General features: G+C 38.3%; 2 protein-coding genes across 7 annotated transcripts; both read right to left on the reverse strand.

Moving 5' to 3' along the window:
- Positions 1 to 5,968: 5,968 nt before the first annotated feature.
- Positions 5,969 to 11,311, reverse strand: LOC100702547 (probable G-protein coupled receptor). Its single transcript, XM_005453536.4, has 2 exons — positions 10,899 to 11,311; positions 5,969 to 8,512 (listed from the first exon to the last, which is right to left on the reverse strand). The coding sequence occupies exon 2, from the start codon at positions 8,406 to 8,408 to the stop codon at positions 7,131 to 7,133; it is 1,278 nt and encodes a 425-aa protein (XP_005453593.1). The 5' UTR covers positions 8,409 to 8,512; positions 10,899 to 11,311; the 3' UTR covers positions 5,969 to 7,130.
- A 366-nt stretch (positions 11,312 to 11,677) lies between these two features.
- LOC100702277 (uncharacterized) lies at positions 11,678 to 17,656 on the reverse strand. 6 transcript variants are annotated; one of them, XM_005453533.4, is made up of 8 exons: positions 17,532 to 17,548; positions 17,327 to 17,397; positions 17,105 to 17,117; positions 16,825 to 16,999; positions 16,580 to 16,736; positions 14,693 to 14,865; positions 14,219 to 14,447; positions 11,678 to 12,404 (listed from the first exon to the last, which is right to left on the reverse strand). In XM_005453533.4, the coding sequence occupies exons 4-8, from the start codon at positions 16,984 to 16,986 to the stop codon at positions 12,202 to 12,204; spliced, it is 924 nt and encodes a 307-aa protein (XP_005453590.1). In that variant the 5' UTR covers positions 16,987 to 16,999; positions 17,105 to 17,117; positions 17,327 to 17,397; positions 17,532 to 17,548; the 3' UTR covers positions 11,678 to 12,201. The 6 variants fall into 6 exon arrangements, with proteins under 6 accessions (XP_005453590.1, XP_005453588.1, XP_025763003.1 ...); XM_005453531.4 differs by lacking the exon at positions 17,327 to 17,397 and having other exon boundaries at positions 17,532 to 17,593; XM_025907218.1 differs by lacking the exon at positions 17,327 to 17,397 and having other exon boundaries at positions 17,105 to 17,138; positions 17,532 to 17,571.
- Between the last annotated feature and the right edge of the window lie 47 nt (positions 17,657 to 17,703).

The raw sequence follows: 17,703 nt of genomic DNA on the forward strand, positions 1-17,703 counted from the left end.
TAGTTGTTTGTAATACAACAAGGCAGAGATGCAGAACTAAAAAAGATTTCAACCAAACATATGCAGTGATACTGGAATTCTTGTCATGCTGATTCTAAAATGTTATTCATAGGCTCCATTACTTCTGCATCTAAAAAGCCTTTAACTACGAGACAATACTGCCCCTATCTGGCCTTTTATGGAAATTAACTACTTAGCTTTGCCTGTTCCTAATCTAAACACAGACATGCTATCCAGTTCTGTACAAGTAATATTTACATCGTGGTACACTGCTATCAGTAGGTCAAATACTCATCCACTCAGACCATATAAGATACGTAAAACTAAGCAACACATACACAAGAGATATGAGGTTGTACAATGTGGAACCTAAAATAAAAAAGCTTATATCAGCCAGGCAAATAGCATGGTGCTGGGTGGATGGAGAGAGAGCAAAAACTGAGGCAGCCAGCTTTTAGAGATGGGCCAGGAGCTCCCAGTTGCATTCATTAACTCTAACAGGGGCTATCACAGTGCATACATCAGGATTTACATAATGGCAGCCCACAGTTCCAACCAGACATTCCATGGGTTCCCTGGCTCAAAACTAAACAAGTTTAAGATGGGCAAATTGAATATAATGACCAAAACTCAACATATTTAATTTCTTAAGAACATAGCAGTGGTCTTTCTGACTTCCTATCCAAAGTTTAATTAGACAATTGTATATAAGTGGCTTGACGGTTGTAGATGGTGTTCTGACCAAGCAGTTGCACAATATTCTAAATGTGAAAATGTGGTCGAATGAATTAAACTTTTGCAGTGTGAAATGGTAGACTGTCTCTAATGGCTGTAAATGGATGATGGCTTTTGTAACTTTTATCCCCCTTTACCTTTATGTCCAAAAAAAAGAAAAAAAGCACATAAAAAATTGAGTAATCATATCTTGATCAATATTAAGAGTAATGCATTGAAAAGTTTTGCTCTTTTCAATCCTGAAAAACTGTTTAGAGAAACAAATAAAATGGAAAAAATGGAAAACCCAAGCCTGATCTGAAAGACTGAATGAACATGGCGCTACGTAACAACCTGCTATCGAGTATGTAACAAACTGTACATTTGTTCAGAGTTGGGGATAAGTGCTCTACTCTGTGATGAGCACTGGACGGTCTCCATGGTAATGATAATTTCTGCCTGCTGGATGGAGATAGAGAGAGAACACAGTGTATGGATGACAGTGAATTTCCTGTGTCGGTGCAGGAGACAATGGTATGCTAATGGACTGCACACTTCACCAGATGGGGTTTGTTTGTTTCCGGCTTCACAGGTGAGGTCAGCAGACGGTGAGTGCATGTGTGAAGCAGCCAGATAGGGAGAGAGGGGAGAGGCAACCATGAGGGAAAGATAGAAAAAGAAACACGAATATCCCAGCTCAATGAATAATGCTATTCTTACCCCAACACTACACATGATTCTGGGGGCTTGCAAGATAAGATAAGCTGCAGCTAATAAACAAATAATTGGGAGCAGTACTGTCTTTGTCATGTTTACTGAAACATATTTTTTAATAAACTTGTATGTAATAGTTGGAACATGATTTATACTTTTTATATAACAAATTACAGTACTTACTTTCTTTTTATATAAATTGCATGTAGCACAAAACACTGTGAACAAATAGTGTCACAGTTCAGGTATTTTCAAATAGGTAAATTTAAAGCCAAAAAAGAGAAAGAAAATTTTAGGAGAAAAGGTTATTTTCAGATTTTATTATTATGAGGGTTTAATGGTTCAAGGACGATAATATTGCTTTGCAACGCACGTATAGCAGCACACTAGCCTCCATTTATGAGTTCATTCTTTCATAGTGGGGTATAATGGCAGTCACAGCTCTGATACAGAGCAGCAAATCAAATGCTCTTTTGGACTTTCTTTTATTCATCCTTCTAGATGAAGTGAAGCGTCAGAGGGCCCAGCCCCCATAGTCAGGCAGCAGATTCCATGACGACTTCTCTGCAGAGGACCACGTGAACCATCACCTCATCTCTCATGGTGTTGATTTTTTAGCTTCCTGTTTCCTGTTTAGTAAACCTTTTCTATTAGGACTGTGTAGACATGGTTTGATCAGATTTGGTCGCGAGTGACCCAGGAACATACGCACACAGCCAGGCAACTGTCATTACATTTTGAGTCAAATTTTGCTAAATCCCAGCTGGCGCGTGGAATTACGTGAAATCCTCTTTTTAACTGATGTCCACCTACTTCAGACTAGTAGGAAAAACAAAGACAACCAGTACCGTTTTGTTACAACTTAAATCAAATGTGATCATGCATGCTGTGTCCAAGAACTTGTAAAAGCAAATATAATGTGAAAGAACGCTGCATTATCACGTTTTCCCTTATAGACTAAAACAGAGAAAAAACTGTGCAAATCACAGACATACAATAAAGAAATTCATGTCACTGAGTGGAGAAATACTATGTTTGCTTTAAATAATGTAATATTTTAACGCCAGCTAAAGCTCAGATCCTCTTCTGCCAGCAGTAGCATTTTATGTGGGGCACAAGAGATGTCAGACAGTGTTCCTCCTCAGCACCTGCCGGTCCAGCTGTTTTCAGCACAATAGGTCAGACTGACCGTTATGTCATTATTCCCACAGTATCATGTATGAACATCTGCAGGTCAGCAAAGCAGCTCTGATACGAAGCACTGGCATCCCCAACACTTGGCATGAATATATAACAGAAAAGCTTAAAATATCCATCCATCCAGTCAGTTCTTTTCTGTTTATTCAGTTTGGGGTCCCAGGGGGGGCTGGAACCTAAGCTTAAAATATAAAAAAAAAATATATATAAATAAAGCATTTGGCAACACTGGTTCAAATATAGTAGATTAGACAGAACTAGTTCCATGAAAAACAGCTGGTTGCTAACATCTACATTATGGCAAGAGGACTTCATGTCAGTGAAGCACTGTTGCTCTTGCTGCTGCTCTCTAAGCAGGATTATCTGAGTGAATTATTTGATTTTGCATAATTTGACCAGATGTGTCAATTTGCAGCCAATTTGCAGAGCTCCTTACATCTTATCACACGGCTAATTTGCGTTCCTTTGGTTCGAGAGGGTATATGGAGAGGGTAAAAGCAGAAAGCGAAATGACTCATTAAAGCCAGTTCAAAAAGGAAATGCAGAGCAGAAATGGAAATGAAATGGAGGAAAGAAATTGCCATTTTAAATGTCAGAATAATCTGAATTTTGAATCCATTTACTTTTTTCTCTTTTTAAATTATATTTTCAAAAAATTAAAAAAAAATAAATAAAAGATTGTTTTATTGAGTGTTTAATGTGGCTTTCTATAACCCAGTTAAGTTTATCAATAGCTTTGTTTGTTTTACATTCTTTCCTGCTTTTTGGAGAATAATTATTCTATCGATCGTGAATAAACTCGGCAGGTTATGCTCCTTGAGCACTGCGAACAAGGTTAAATACCTGTTGTGTTAGTTTGTATGCACTTCTGAGGAAACTCTGGGAAAATGCTGTTACTGTATAAGAGGAAGTTCTGGCAAAATAATTTGCTTCACACCATCTGACAGCACCATCAATCAAACCTTCTCCCTTTGATTCTTCTGAAGTGATTCTCCCATTATTATGTCAGAGCATCATTCATCATTTTGTGAAACACCAAAGCAGCCCTTTCACCAAACAAACAGCACTGGGTATAGAAAGGGAAGAATTTTAAGTCTTCTCAGCATACTTACTATTTAGTACAGTAATGTATTACATATTAATTGTTACTTAATTGTTAAGCAGTATGGCTGTGCCACTCTGTGATTTTCCTCCTCCAGCATAGTGCAAGTGCAGGAATCCATGCTGGGTGGAACTGTATTTACCCAGCATGCAGATAACTGCCAGCCAGACAACTTTGCAATGCAAGTAATTTTATTTCGAATGTAATGTAATTACTGAATTGATTACAGTAATGCATTACTGTAATGTGTTACTGAAAAATGTAATGTAATGACCTGATGCGCTACAAAGTAATGTGATACTTTGTAATGTGTTACTTAACACATTACAAAATATTACTTAAAACATTATTTTATCTGCTACAAAGTGATGTGTTACTTTGTAGCACACAAACACTGTCGTGGTTTGCACATTTTTCTAACAAGTGAAGCCTGTTCAATTCTGAGAGAGTACACAAAGTCAGGCTGTGGCAGGAGGGGCATCATTTAAAAAAAACAACCCAAGAAACTAAAATCTAATTCCAAATCAAACATGTGGATCTGCTGTGGTAACCCCTGATGGATAAGGGAGCTTTTAAAGATCCAATAGTCCTTTGTTCCTCTTTGTCCAGTTATCTCTTTCCTTGGTGGACTTTCAATGAAAGCACACCAGAACCACCTTTATTACCAACTGTTCCTGAGACCACACGTGTCTTGTCATATGATTTTATGAAGTGTGACATAAGGGCCAAAGGTCACAACCATTCAATATTGGTTATCTAGCTTGTCCCGTGTGTATTGATTTCTCCGGATTCTGTAAATCCTTTAATGATGGGATGAACTATAAATCCTCAAATCCTTTGCAATTTCACATTGAACTATTTATCCCACACACTCTTTAATAGATTCTTAAGCATCTTTAAGCTCTTTTCCATTCTGAAATGTGTTTCTGGTATCAAGTTCAAAATGTATTTTATTTTTCTTTCATCAATCAGCAGCATTTTATCATCACTTATCTTTTTGCTTCTTCACGTTCTTCTTTCAGTTGCTCACATCAGGGGTCACCAAATTGGATCATCTGCTTCTATCTCACCCTGTTCTTGGCATAGTTTTCTGTCACGGCAACAATCTGCATGCCCTCCTCCAATGCACCCATAAACTTCCTCTGTGGTCTTCCTCTTTTCTTCTTGTCTGACACCTCCATAGTTAACAGCCCTTGTGCAGTACATTCACTATCCCTCTTCTGCGCATGTCCGAACCATTTCAGCCTTGTCTCTTTAACTTCGTCTCCAAAAAACTCAAGCTGAGGTGTCTCTCAGATATACTCACTTCTAATGCTGTCCATCCTGATCACAAAAATCTTAGCAACTCTGCCACGTCCAGCTTTGCCTCTTGTCTTTTTATCTTTATACTGCATTTTCCGATAAATGTAGGGATCTAAATGTTTTGAAAGTCATTGCATTTTGTTAATTATACACACACTCACACATATCTTAGTGAGGACATCTAATTGAGATAATACTTTCCCTAGCTGCCTACCCTAACTCTAACCTTCAAAAAACGATTGCCTAACCCTGACCCTTAGCCTAAACCTAACCGCAACCTAATTGTAACTAAAACCACATTTGAGCCTCAAAAAATACCTTCAAACTTGTGGGGATGGGCATTTTGTTCCCATAAGTGACTGTTGGTCCCCGCAAGTATACTAGCATGCCAATTTTCTGTCCTCACAAAGATGTCTAAACATGTACACACATACACAAACACACACATGGTGAAAACAACACCAATGTTATCAGAGGACTAACAGTCCGCAACACTTACTTGAATGTGTTTACAGCCAGACACCATAAAAAGGCAGCGTTATCTCACTTTTAACATATCCAGATGTCTATAAACTGGATTTCAGTTACTGTGTGTACGTGTGCTGTTGTGTGTGTGTGTGTCTCATCACATTTTGTGTATTGTGTGTGTTGAGGAGTTTTCTGTTCTGCTGCCTTTCAGTATGCAGTTGTCACTCTTCCAATTGTTATTTCTCTCTTTAAGATCTCTGCAAATCACCATGTATTTAATTTATTGGCTTACTGGTTTATCTTTTCATTTGTCCACATAAGCATGTCTGCCTGATGTTATCCCAAAAGTCTAATCTCTGTGGGAAAGCTGTGCATAGCCTCAAAATATTCACAACAGAGAAATTTTCTGAAACATTAAACTGTCTCTAATGATTTATCTAAATAAGTAGAGCATAAATAAACATCCAAGTTTAATATGAATAACTTTATACACCAGAAGTCAATTGCCAAGCTGATTGTAAGTAAATACAGTAAAATACAAATTCTTTGCTGTTAATCCGCTCATGTACTCATATTAAGTGGTATTAGAGACAACCACTTCATCTATTATGAAATGGCATTTTCTGCTTATATAATGATGTTTTAACTGGGCTCAGTTTTACTTACAGTGCTTTCATAAGTGGGCACAGGCAGGGCGTGGAGGTCAGAAACCACAAATTCAAACCCACAATGTCTGTCCTGAGACAAAATGTCAAACAGAAATTGGGCAAATGAGTGTATCTAGGCAGGTATTAGTTACCTCTTACAGAAAGTAAACTCACTCATACCTTAACAATATGCCTCAAGGACTTGGGTTGGCTGTTGAATCATGGTCACAGAACAGCCTAGCAGCCCCTGTGCACTCTTAGAGGCTGTTTCTGTAAAATTAATTAACTATGTGGTATATTAGTTAATGTTAACAGAATACAAAAGATGAAGAAGAAATGAAGACATGCAGTTTACATAACTGTATATAATTCCAAACATTTTTCACCAGAGAATAAAGTAGATCAGATTTTAGACCAACATGCTAAAAAAAAGGTTTTATATAAATCTCATACTTATTTCTAATGTACAGTACAAACATTGTTTATCAACATTATTAAAATACCAAAAATTTATTTTCACATTTAAATTGATAAGAAATAAAATGTCCTTGAACAAAACAAATATTTCCTCCTGTTTGTGTATAATAAATAACATTTACATAAATTCCTGGAACATAAATACAATAGGACAACATTTGATTGTATAATAATTACTTGTGTTGATTAATTTTCATAAAACAGAACTATTGATTGTAGATAAAGAGTAACTTTACTTTAGGCTAGCTAATAAAATTAAAGTGTTCTTTAAGGACTCGTTAAGGCTTGTTTTACCACAGTAACAACCCTTTTTTTTAAAGTCCATTTAGTAGTTCTTTGAATCTTTATAGAAACGATTCAAAGACAAAAACAGTTTTTTTCTGTATCTCTCACTTGTTATTACTGTGTGCAAAAATTTGCTTGTCATATTGCATATGATCTTTAAATAACTTAATCCCCCATACTTTCAATTATTTGTGGCACAACGCTGAGGTACAGTAGAGCATAATCTAACTGAACTCCTCTGGAATCTGTCCTGGTATCCTGAAACCAGTCTGTCCAGTATAATCCAGAGTGCCTCCAGAACTGGGAGTAGCAAAGCTTGGACGTGTCTCTAAACTGCAGCTGGTCCTGTTGAGAAACTGCAAGAAGTTCTCATGACCCGAGCCCTCCTGGCTGGACGCTGGCAATTCTATTGGCCGAGTCGAATAGCAGCGCCTTAGTTTACAAAGCTCTTCCCTAATCTGCCGATTTAGAAGCCCATAGAAAAAAGGGTTAATAGCAAATGACGAATATGCCAGCCAGGTGACTGTTTCCTCCAGGTCATCGGGGATCTGGGGTGTTGCATCAAGTATCAAATGAAGGTGGAAGGCAAAATAAGGCAGCCAGCAGATTAGAAACTGCCCAACAATGACCACCAGAGTAAGAGCAGCCTTACCACCCCCGAAAGGCCGGTCTCGGGTAATCCTGCGTGGGGCATTGCGAGTTGTAATGATGGTAGTCTGACTGTTTATTGAGTCAGAGCGATTCTTCAGTTGACTGTTTGTCCAAGAGGGCAGAGGTCCATGTTGCCGGGCAGCCACACGGGCCACTTTGTAGACATTACAGTAGACAGCAAAAATCACAACTGCTGGCAGACAGAAACAGGTGACACTGAAGAGCACAGAGAAAATACGCCTGTGGTCACTGTTGCTCCAGTGCAGTGAGCAGTGTGCTGCACTGACGGAGGTCAGGCTGCCATAAGACGGCCATCCAAACACAGTAGACAATCCCAGCCCTGCAGAAGCGACCCACACTATCACCATCACAGCCGCAGTCAGCTTCAGCGTCATCTTGACCTCATATCGCATGGGGTGAACAATGTAGTAATAACGCTCCACGCTAATAGCTGTGATGGTGAAGATGGAGGCTGCTATGAGGATTACATTGAGGAAGACATAGATCTGGCACTCCAGCACAGTGAACACCACACCAGCAAAGTATGAGGAGCTGGACACAATGCCGAGTGGCATGATCAAGATGGCACACAGAAGGTCCACTGCACAAAGATGGCACACAAATACAAATTTCCTGAGATGAGGAGCTTTCATGACAACCACAAGAACAGCAGTGTTGGCCAGAAGTGCCAGAACATTTAGGGTCACCATGAAAAATAATCCCGTGAGGTCCTTGAGACGTGTTCGTGGGTTGGGAACATTTCCCAAGTGTCTGCTGGGAGCAGAAGGCTCTATTGGCCAAGCGGCGGTGCTTTCATTGTACTCAGTCACAAATGAACTGTTCTCTTCCATGATTCATAATAAAGAAAGAGTTAAGATCTGCATTCCAGTGTCTCCCATTGTGAAGCGATGAGGCTAAAAAGTTCTTCAGACATCAAAAGAAATACACCTCACTTCTGTAAAGACAAAATGAAGAAAATGATAAATATATTAATGGCAAATTTTCATCTTTTCATTTGCATCAGATGGCTTTACTTTTGCGCAGTGGAAACACTTTCTAGCAAAGCATTACGTATTATTTCGTAAATTTGGAGCTACTTTCCAATAAGTTTTGCTAAATCCTCGTCTGTATTCACCCAGTAGTTGCTCATTTTATCTGCACTGAGCCATTTGTAGTTTGTCTCAAACAGCTACCTGCTTTAGCTTGAAATGACGCTGGTAATTGAGGGCAAACTAAAACAGAACAGCTTTAGGCTGAAAATCTTTAAAATGCTCTCCAGAGCTCAGATAGCCTGGAGCTGGGTGATAATTGTTTGCAGGTTCTTTGACAGGAACAGGCCTTTTCACAAGTAGCTATATTGATTACAGTAAGGACAAAGAATGTTAACAATACACGCTATAAGTTACACAAAGCACTGTTAAGGGGGTTATTTAATACTTATTAGATCATCAAATTCTAAACACATTCCAACTTTAAACCTGCATTCCTAAAGCCATATGTAGTGTAGTCTCAAGGCATGAGTTGAGATAACCCTAATGACATCACAACAACGTCATTAGCCATTTAAAAAACCACATCCAGAGCCACAGAAGGCATTACATACAAGTTTTTAATGTACAATATTACGTTTATTGTCAAATTGATCATAACTCATCACACTAACTGTATCTGACATACTCTGCAGTGTTATATATAAATACAAACATCCGGGAATACTCACTACAACCTTCATCAAAACACACAGACGTTCACCTTATTAGTAAGGCTGTTTAAGACGGGACACATTTTGTCTCTATAGTGAGGGAGAAACATGATCAATGGGAATAATTCATGGAGGACACTGTGTTTCTCCTCTATCCATCCCCATCCTTTAGAAATGAAAGATAATGAGTGTGCTTGTTTTAGCCCAGCTGCAGTGAACTGCCTGCATTGATTAGTATGTGTTCAGTGTCACCCTTCACCATACCATCAAAGAGGAGACCTTAAACCAGAACACGCCTGACCCCTAATCGCCGAGCAATCTAGAAATAGTATATAAAACAATGTAGCAAATGTAACATTAATGCGTTTACATTTACTTTCACGTCTGTGCTGCCTTTCATGTGTCTCCCCATAAATGTATCTAACTATCTTGTTCTGATAGTCATAATCAGGTTTCAGGCTGTGGAGGACGCTGTGTCCTAAATACATGTGCTCTCCATCCACCGGTTATCCACTGATTCTCTCTGCCACTGTAATCTTCTATGGTGGACAGCTATTGGCATGCCACGTTTGCACTGAGATTTATCCCCAGGAAGGACTAGTACATGTACGTTCTCATACACATTATGTAAGGCTGTCCTCGTTCTCATCGTGTTCCAGTTGCAGCCCAGAACATGTGATGTTCTTCAATCCACAAATTACTTCTGAAGTGGTTTATCTTTTCTAGCCACTACTCAGTTTCACTTTATTTGATTCTCCAAAACATTTGTAGTTATTTTACATTTATGTTTAATACTTCTGTCTGATTTTATCGCTCCTCTTGCTTTTTGTCAAATAAATCCTTTTTAAAAGCCAAAAAAGGTCTTAAAAACCATTTTTGATGTATTTAAGCTTACATAATGTTGGTGATGAGCATTTATTTCATTATCTGACTTTTCTGTTGAATTTGAATTGCACAAATACGCAGAGGTTTTAAGGAGTTCTAAACTTAACGCAAGAAATTTAAAATGATGACCAATTTTAATTAGATTTAAAAATGAGGTCTCCAATAACCGTTAACTCATTCTGATACAAAATGAATGACACTTCAACATGCAGCTGCAAAACTCCATCCATGTGCTACAGTATGTTGAAATGCTGAAAGTTCATAAGTGTAGGTTAATAATTTCATTCATTCATTATAATAAATTCACTAGAAGGCAACATTTCATCAGCTTGTAATGTACTTGGACTTTGTGGGTTTTAAATGCGTAGTGAACCCTATGAATTGATGCACAGTTATATTCTTAACTAGGATCATCTATCCAGTTTTTCTGAATGACATAATTTTAAACACTTTTTTATTTCTGGCATGGCTCAACTTGGTGTTAAACTTCCACAACTTCAAGAAAAAAAATTAAGGCAGTGTCAGTGAAATCTGTTAAACAAATTCTAACAATTTCAGGAAGTGTTACACAAACAAACGTCTCAGTCATTTGATCTGATATAACAAAATAAATCAACGAAATAAGTAAATATTAAAGTAAAATGCTTTACTTTACTTTGCATTTTACTTTAAGCAATGAACCGAACAAATAGAATAATATATATTCTTTCATATCAAAGTTAAGTGTTATATAATCAAATAGCGATATACTTACATCAAAGCACTTTCATTTTGAAAATTGGAGGTCCTTAAAAAGTTCTTGTAAAATAGAAATCTTCCAAAACACTCTGATATTTCAGAAAGTTTGAAAAGCATCAAATTCAGTACTCAGGTGTTGCTGCAGGTGCATAATGGTCCACCGGGAACTATCCTGCTGTGTTGCAACTTCTCATGAAAACAGCTGATTTCCAATAGGGGAAAAAAAGGCTTTTGAGGCTTGACAAAGGACCCCTGGGAGGACTGAGGGTATCGGAGAGAGGTGATGTGCTGTGAGTCCACTGAGGCAGCCCAGCTAGCCTGAGGGAAAGGAGGGGGAGGAGGGCGAGGAGCCAGCCTTTGGTTGTTCAAATCACATCTTTCAAGTGAGGATGACTGCATCAAACCGCCTCCCACTGACATTAACCATGTCCCACACACACTGTCTTTCATCAGTCAGTCAGTATGTGGCTGTGACTGTTACACACTGTTCTTGTTCCTACACTTGCTCCTCTATTCTCTCCATAGCTCCAGAGAACGGGAACACTGGTGTATTACTTGAATGTAATGACTCATTTACCATTTAACACACAGTACTTCCTTAATTTAGTTAACTGAGTTTCTTTCTTTTCTTTTCTTTTGTTTCCTAAAGTAGCAGTGACCTTTCACAACCAGTGGAGTAGATCAATACTACAAAAGGGGAAACAGGGGTCAGTACTGACATCTGTTGGCTGAGGAGGAAACAATACTGTAGGTTACTGTGCTGGTGTAAGAAAAGTTCAAATAACTGAAAAAATATCAGCTGCAAAACTTTATTGTTTGTTAGAGTGAAGCACAGAAAACACATGACAAACACTTTGAAACAGTTATCACATACAGTATACCTTAAAACACATTATTACCTGCAATGCACAAGTTGGAATGAACAACAGGGCAAAAATGAGATCCCTGTCCTACTTACACATGTAAAGGTCAGCTGACTGACTGATTCTAGCTTAAAAGGTTATTAACCTATAACCACTCTCTTAAATACAGTAAGAAAACCTAAATAAGAACACTTGTTTACAGTATTAATGATTACATATGTGGCAGTTTATAGTGCTATCAAACGCCTGGGTGTGGCCACCAGGTGACACTCTGAAAACAATCTAACAGACATTAACTGCTGTCAACGTAAAAATATATATACTTATCATTCTTAAAAAATAAAGAACTAGATTTTAATGCTGAATGAACTATAGTGGACAAAAAAGGCAATCTGTGACCTATTTCTATCGGACATGAAATACGTGTGACCAACGGACGAAGACAGAGGTGAACAACTATAACTGAGAGTCACTTGTCATTGCTCCGTCGTCGGGCAGAAGCGAGGCATCTTGGCAAAAGCTTGGCTCAGCATTAGCTCTGTTTTCTGTTTTACCCAACCCCAGTCTCTTCTTCAATAATTTATCCTCATTGTTCAACTTTGTGCGGATTGCGGTTTTTATTTGGCTGCTGTCAACACTGAACTTGGCTGCCACATGATCTGCAGGAAAGAAACAGAAACCTCTGGTTATCAAATTAGTACGTACAGTGGTGTGAAAAAGTGTTTGCCCTCTTCCTGATTTCCTGATTTTGCATATTTGTCACATCTCTATGTTTCAGGTCATCGAACAAATTTTAATATTATACAAAGATAATCCAAGTTTTTAAATAATGGTTTCATTCATTAAGGGACAGCAGTTCTCCAAACCTAGCTGGTCCTGTGTGAAAAAGCAATGACCCCTCTCGTTAAATCACAAATTTACTATGATTAAACACATTGTTTTGGATAGTCTTTTACTAAAGAGGCCTGAATATTGGCAGACCTGTTGAATCAAGAAAACACCTAAATAGAACCTGTCTGACAAAGTGAAGCAGGCTAAACGATATTAAAAACAACACATCAGGATCTAAAGAAACACCTGAGAAACAAAGTCAAAGATATCTATCAGTCTGGAAAGGGTTACAAAGCCATTTCTAAGGCTTTGGGACTCCAGTGAACCAGAGTGAGAGCCATAACACTCAAATGGAAAAACTTGGAAAAGTGGTGAAGTTTCCCAGGAGTGACTGGCCTACCAAAATTACTCCAAGAGCACATCAATGACTCATCTTGGACTACATTAAGGAACCGCAGGCTTCACGTGTCTCTGTTAAGGTCAGAGTTCATGGTTCAATAATAACAAATAGATTGGGCAAAAATGCCATCCATGGGAGAGTTCAAGGAGAAAACCACTGCTGACCAAAAAGAACATCTTGATGTTCCTCAAGAATTTTGGGGAAATACTCTGTGGACCGAGGAGACAAATGCTGACATTTTTAGAAGCATGTGTCCCGTTTCATCTTCATCTTTCATTTCAGAAAAGGAACATCATACTGGCAGTAAAATATAGTGGTGGCTGTGTGATGGTCTGGGGCTGTTTTGCTGCTTTAGGACCTGGAAGACCTGCTGTGGTAAATGGAACCATGAACTCTGCTGTCTACCAAAACATCCTGAAGGAGAATCTGTCTGTGACCTCAAGCTGAAGCACTATTCAAGCACAATGATCCAAAATACACCAGCAGGTCCACCTCTGAATGGCTTAAGAAAAACAAAATGAAGACTTTAGAGTGACCCAGTCAAGGTCCTGACGTGAATCCGATTGAGATGCTGTGGCATGACCTTAAACACGTGGTTCATGCTCGAAAACCTTTGTGATTAAATTACAACAATTCTGCAAAGATGAGTGGGCCAAAAATTCCTCCACAGTGCTGTAAAACTCTCTTTCTAATTTTAAACCCATCTTTTCAGAACTGCTACCCTACATTGTAACTTAGTCTCAGTCTGTTGTTACCTTGATTAGTTTTATAGTGGTTATTTTGTTTTTTTTACCTTGTGTTTTTATTTTGCTGTACTAATGTAAGGTAGCCTTAAGGGTCTTTAAAGACACCTATAAATAAAAGGTATTGTTATCATTATTAATATTAATATTTGTATTATTATTACTATTTTCATTAAGACTCATTGCCAGTTATTGCTAATGCTTGATTGTAGTTGTTGCTGCTAAGGGTGGCGATCACTTTTTCACACAGGGTCATGTAGTTTTGGATTATTTTCCCCTTAATAATTAAAAATCTTCATATAGAAACTCCATTTTGTGTTTAATTGTGTTATGTTTGTCTGATTTTTAAATTTGTTTGATGATCTGAAACGTTACAGTGTGACAAACATACAAAAAACAGGAAATCGGGAAGGGGTCCAACACTTTTTTCCACCACCGTATATAGCATTTACAAAGAAGGCTGATGCTTCTAAGCCATCCTTCATGTTTCTTGATTTACCGATTAAACTTTTCAAAATCTCAGGTGGGAGCTGTGGCTTGTGGCAATCCTCTCCTGTAAAGGTATTCCTACGGCCCTGCAGAGAGTGGGTTGCCAGCGTTTCTCTATCAAAAAGTATCATGAGCAGGGCTGAAGTGTACTTCTTGTAGTCTGCAATTTCTGCAATGCGCTCATAAAGATTTTTTGGCACTCGAAGATTCTCTGAGAGATAGAGGAAATTGTGGTCATCCTGAAAAGAAAAAGAAATATCTGTTATAAAAACATTATGTTTCATTGGCGTTTGAACCCAAATTAACCACTTATAAAGTAATGAATTAGTGCTAGCCTGCCTGAGCTTATAAACAATGAACATTTTAAATGAGCACCAATGACATAAAACTTGTTCTAAGATAACAAAATGTTAATGAACTGATCAATCTGCCAACTCAGCTATACAAAGAAAGTACGAAGTCTACAGCACACAGGAGCGCTGACCTCTGGTATATTATGAAGTGCTCTCATTTCTGCCTCAGGCTCAGTCAGGAAAGAGATAGTTTCATCAGAGTTTTGTGGCGCAACTGCTGCTTCGCCTCCGTGGAGAACATGATCCAGGGTGACCCGCAGTTCATGTGCCGTGTGCCTCATCTGCATCATGAGAGTGTTCATCTCTGAAAAACGTTACAAACCACTGAAGTAAAGCCGACACATGGTGAAGATATTCATCAGATAAATTATTTCATTATATGTTTACAGCATAGACTCAGACAGAAAATTAAAAAGACCGACGGGATCCAATTTTTCCCTCTGCACATGTTAGCGATGCACTAGACAGTTACACAGACGAATACTCAACATTTGACATTTAAATTTTAATAAGGCCCTGTTCTCGTCATTGTTGTTAAGAAATTCCCTTAAAGGAACATATACATTTTTGCACTAATTGCAGTTAAAGTAGCTCAATTTAAACATAGACAAATGTTTAAAAAGTTAAAGTTTTAAGTTAAACAAAAAGTTTTAAGTTAAAAAAAAAACTTAACAATTGGGTTTGCTAAATGAATGTACCACTCTAGAAAACTGCTGTGTTAGCGAATTGGCTTGAACTACTGTGCACTTGACTGTGTGTAGCAGCAGTTAATTACTGTACAGTACTTGAGCAAAAACTCTTGAGGTACCCTTCATTTCTTTATATTTTGCTAGAAAAATGGAAAACAGCTGCAATGAATTATTGAAGTGTGCAAACACAAATAGAAATACAGTGTATAAGGCAAAAACAGCTTTCTTCTCATTTAAGTAATCTTCAGGAAACGTTGTCCAGGCTTCTTGAAGGAAGCTCAAAGCTCTTCTTTGGATGTTGGCTGCCTTTTGTTCCTTTCTCTGTTTTCTCTGTCGCGCACTGCTTCAGTAATATTTGCTCTGTCAAGGCCAATCCACGACTGTTTGGAATCATTGTCAGTATAAAAAATGAAGCTGTTGACAAAAGTTTGACTCAAAAAAATTCAAATTTGCCATACCCATTTTCCTTCCTTACGATTGGCTTCTTGACAGCCACCCTCCAGCTGAGACTGTTTGTGATGAGGCTTCAGTGAACAGTAGATGGATCAACTGAAAGGCCAGATGCATCTCCTCAGATCTTTTCTGGCTTTTTTCCTAATTATTAAGGACATGACTTTCACATACTGTAGATATTTTTCTAACTAACACTTCTTTTGTCCTCTGCTTATCCAGTGACCACAAATTCTATAAGGACACACTTCCCACCATGTTGAGATGTACCAACTTTTAAGCTAATAGCTCTGTGAGAATTACCATGATGGTGCAAAAATACTATTTTATGCCCATCAACATAAATTATCTTTGGCATATTCAGTTCATTTAACTAAAGAAATGGGAACAAATTACATGCTTTTCGCCACAGGCTGCTAGTAACAAAGAGAGTAAAGATACAATTTAAAATGAACTCTTTGCTAAGTTGTCTGGAAAGTGTAGTCAAAACACTGATTCATCTCCTCACTTGGGTGCCTTTTTATGCTTGAATGATTCATAGGTCAGTCTTAAGTGGATTAACAAAGGCAAAAGATTTCCTTGGAATTGCCAAGTATAAGAACTCAACTGAAAATGAGTGAAAAAGCAACCAGTGACCAAAGAAAAACTTTGGTGAAAGAGCTTCCTGCTCTTCCACTTTAAAAAATTACAGGAAGGTCTAACTCCCAGGAAGGAAAATACAAAGAAATGCAGGATGACTCATTCCGATTTGTCCTTGTAGTATTTAAACCAGTTGTTAGAGTAATGTGTGTGCTACAATAAATATTAATGTGGTCTCACAGTATTTTTAAAGGATATAAATTAATTTATTGATTGATTAGTTATTTTTTTCCCACCCACCTTTGAGTTCCCTCAGCTCTCTCTCTGCCAAAATTCTGCATCTGCGTTCATATTTCAGTTGTGCCTGCAGCTGCTCTATTTTCATGAGAAGGCTGATGGTGTCTGTTCTGATTCCCGGGCTCGCAACATTTTCTTCATCAAATTCAATAGTGTCAAGCTGCCACAAGAGTCGAAAAAGAACACATAAAGAAAATCCAAGTTATACACAAGTTATTTATTCTGATAATTAAACAATGAACTCTCACGTCATTGTTGGGATAAGGTGAGTAGCTGGCCTCTTCATGGAGCCTGAACTTATCCTCGCCTGAATGACAGCCAAACTCTTGTGCATCTGTAACGTTATCGATCTTTATCATCTTCACGGGCGGCTGTGCTGGAGTCGCACCTGCGTCTCTCTTGGGTGGCATGGTGGTGAACAATCTGGGAAGAGTAAAAAGCACGTTGACACACCAAGTGCTGCTGCTTTTCTGCACAGGACGAACTCAAAGTTGGAGCCAAACTTTTTTCTTTTTTTCTTTCACTCACTCAGCGACGATCTCTGCTCGTTTTAAACTCCCCCATGCAAAAACAGAGAGAGAAAAAAAGGTTTGCAGTCAACCTTGCATCCCCCTCCCGCTGTCTCATCCCCCCTCCTCCTACCTACTACTAGCCTCCAGCTGCTGGAGCCAATGAGTGATGCAAACTGCATTTCAATACATGTTCAAATACACGTGATATTTACTGTGCGATAGTTTAGAGGAGCCTCACCTCAGGTTGAGCTCAACGACAAACTGTAAACACAGTCACTGAAGACAAAGGCAGTGCAGTACATGGAAATACTGCGTAGTAGAGGAAGTAGTAATACTACTGCAGTAGTACAGTACATAGATCCTGATATAATTAGGGAATTTTTTTAACCGCCGCGCATAACGTTTTCGATTAAATATGTGTGAAATACTAATCTTATGTTTACCTTCCACTGTGTGTGGCGCGTACATTTATGGGATTACCGTCTTGTCAAATGCATATTTTTACAATTATGTGCGGAACAAAGCTGCGAAAACTTATTCCCCGAGGGAAGTATTTCGCCCCAGCACAATTTCCTGTTCATGGAAATACCTAAATGGGCCAATTAAAATCCAGAA

The sequence above is a fragment of the Oreochromis niloticus genome, linkage group LG5 (assembly GCF_001858045.2).
Source record: "Oreochromis niloticus isolate F11D_XX linkage group LG5, O_niloticus_UMD_NMBU, whole genome shotgun sequence".
NCBI classification, from domain to species: domain Eukaryota; kingdom Metazoa; phylum Chordata; class Actinopteri; order Cichliformes; family Cichlidae; genus Oreochromis; species Oreochromis niloticus.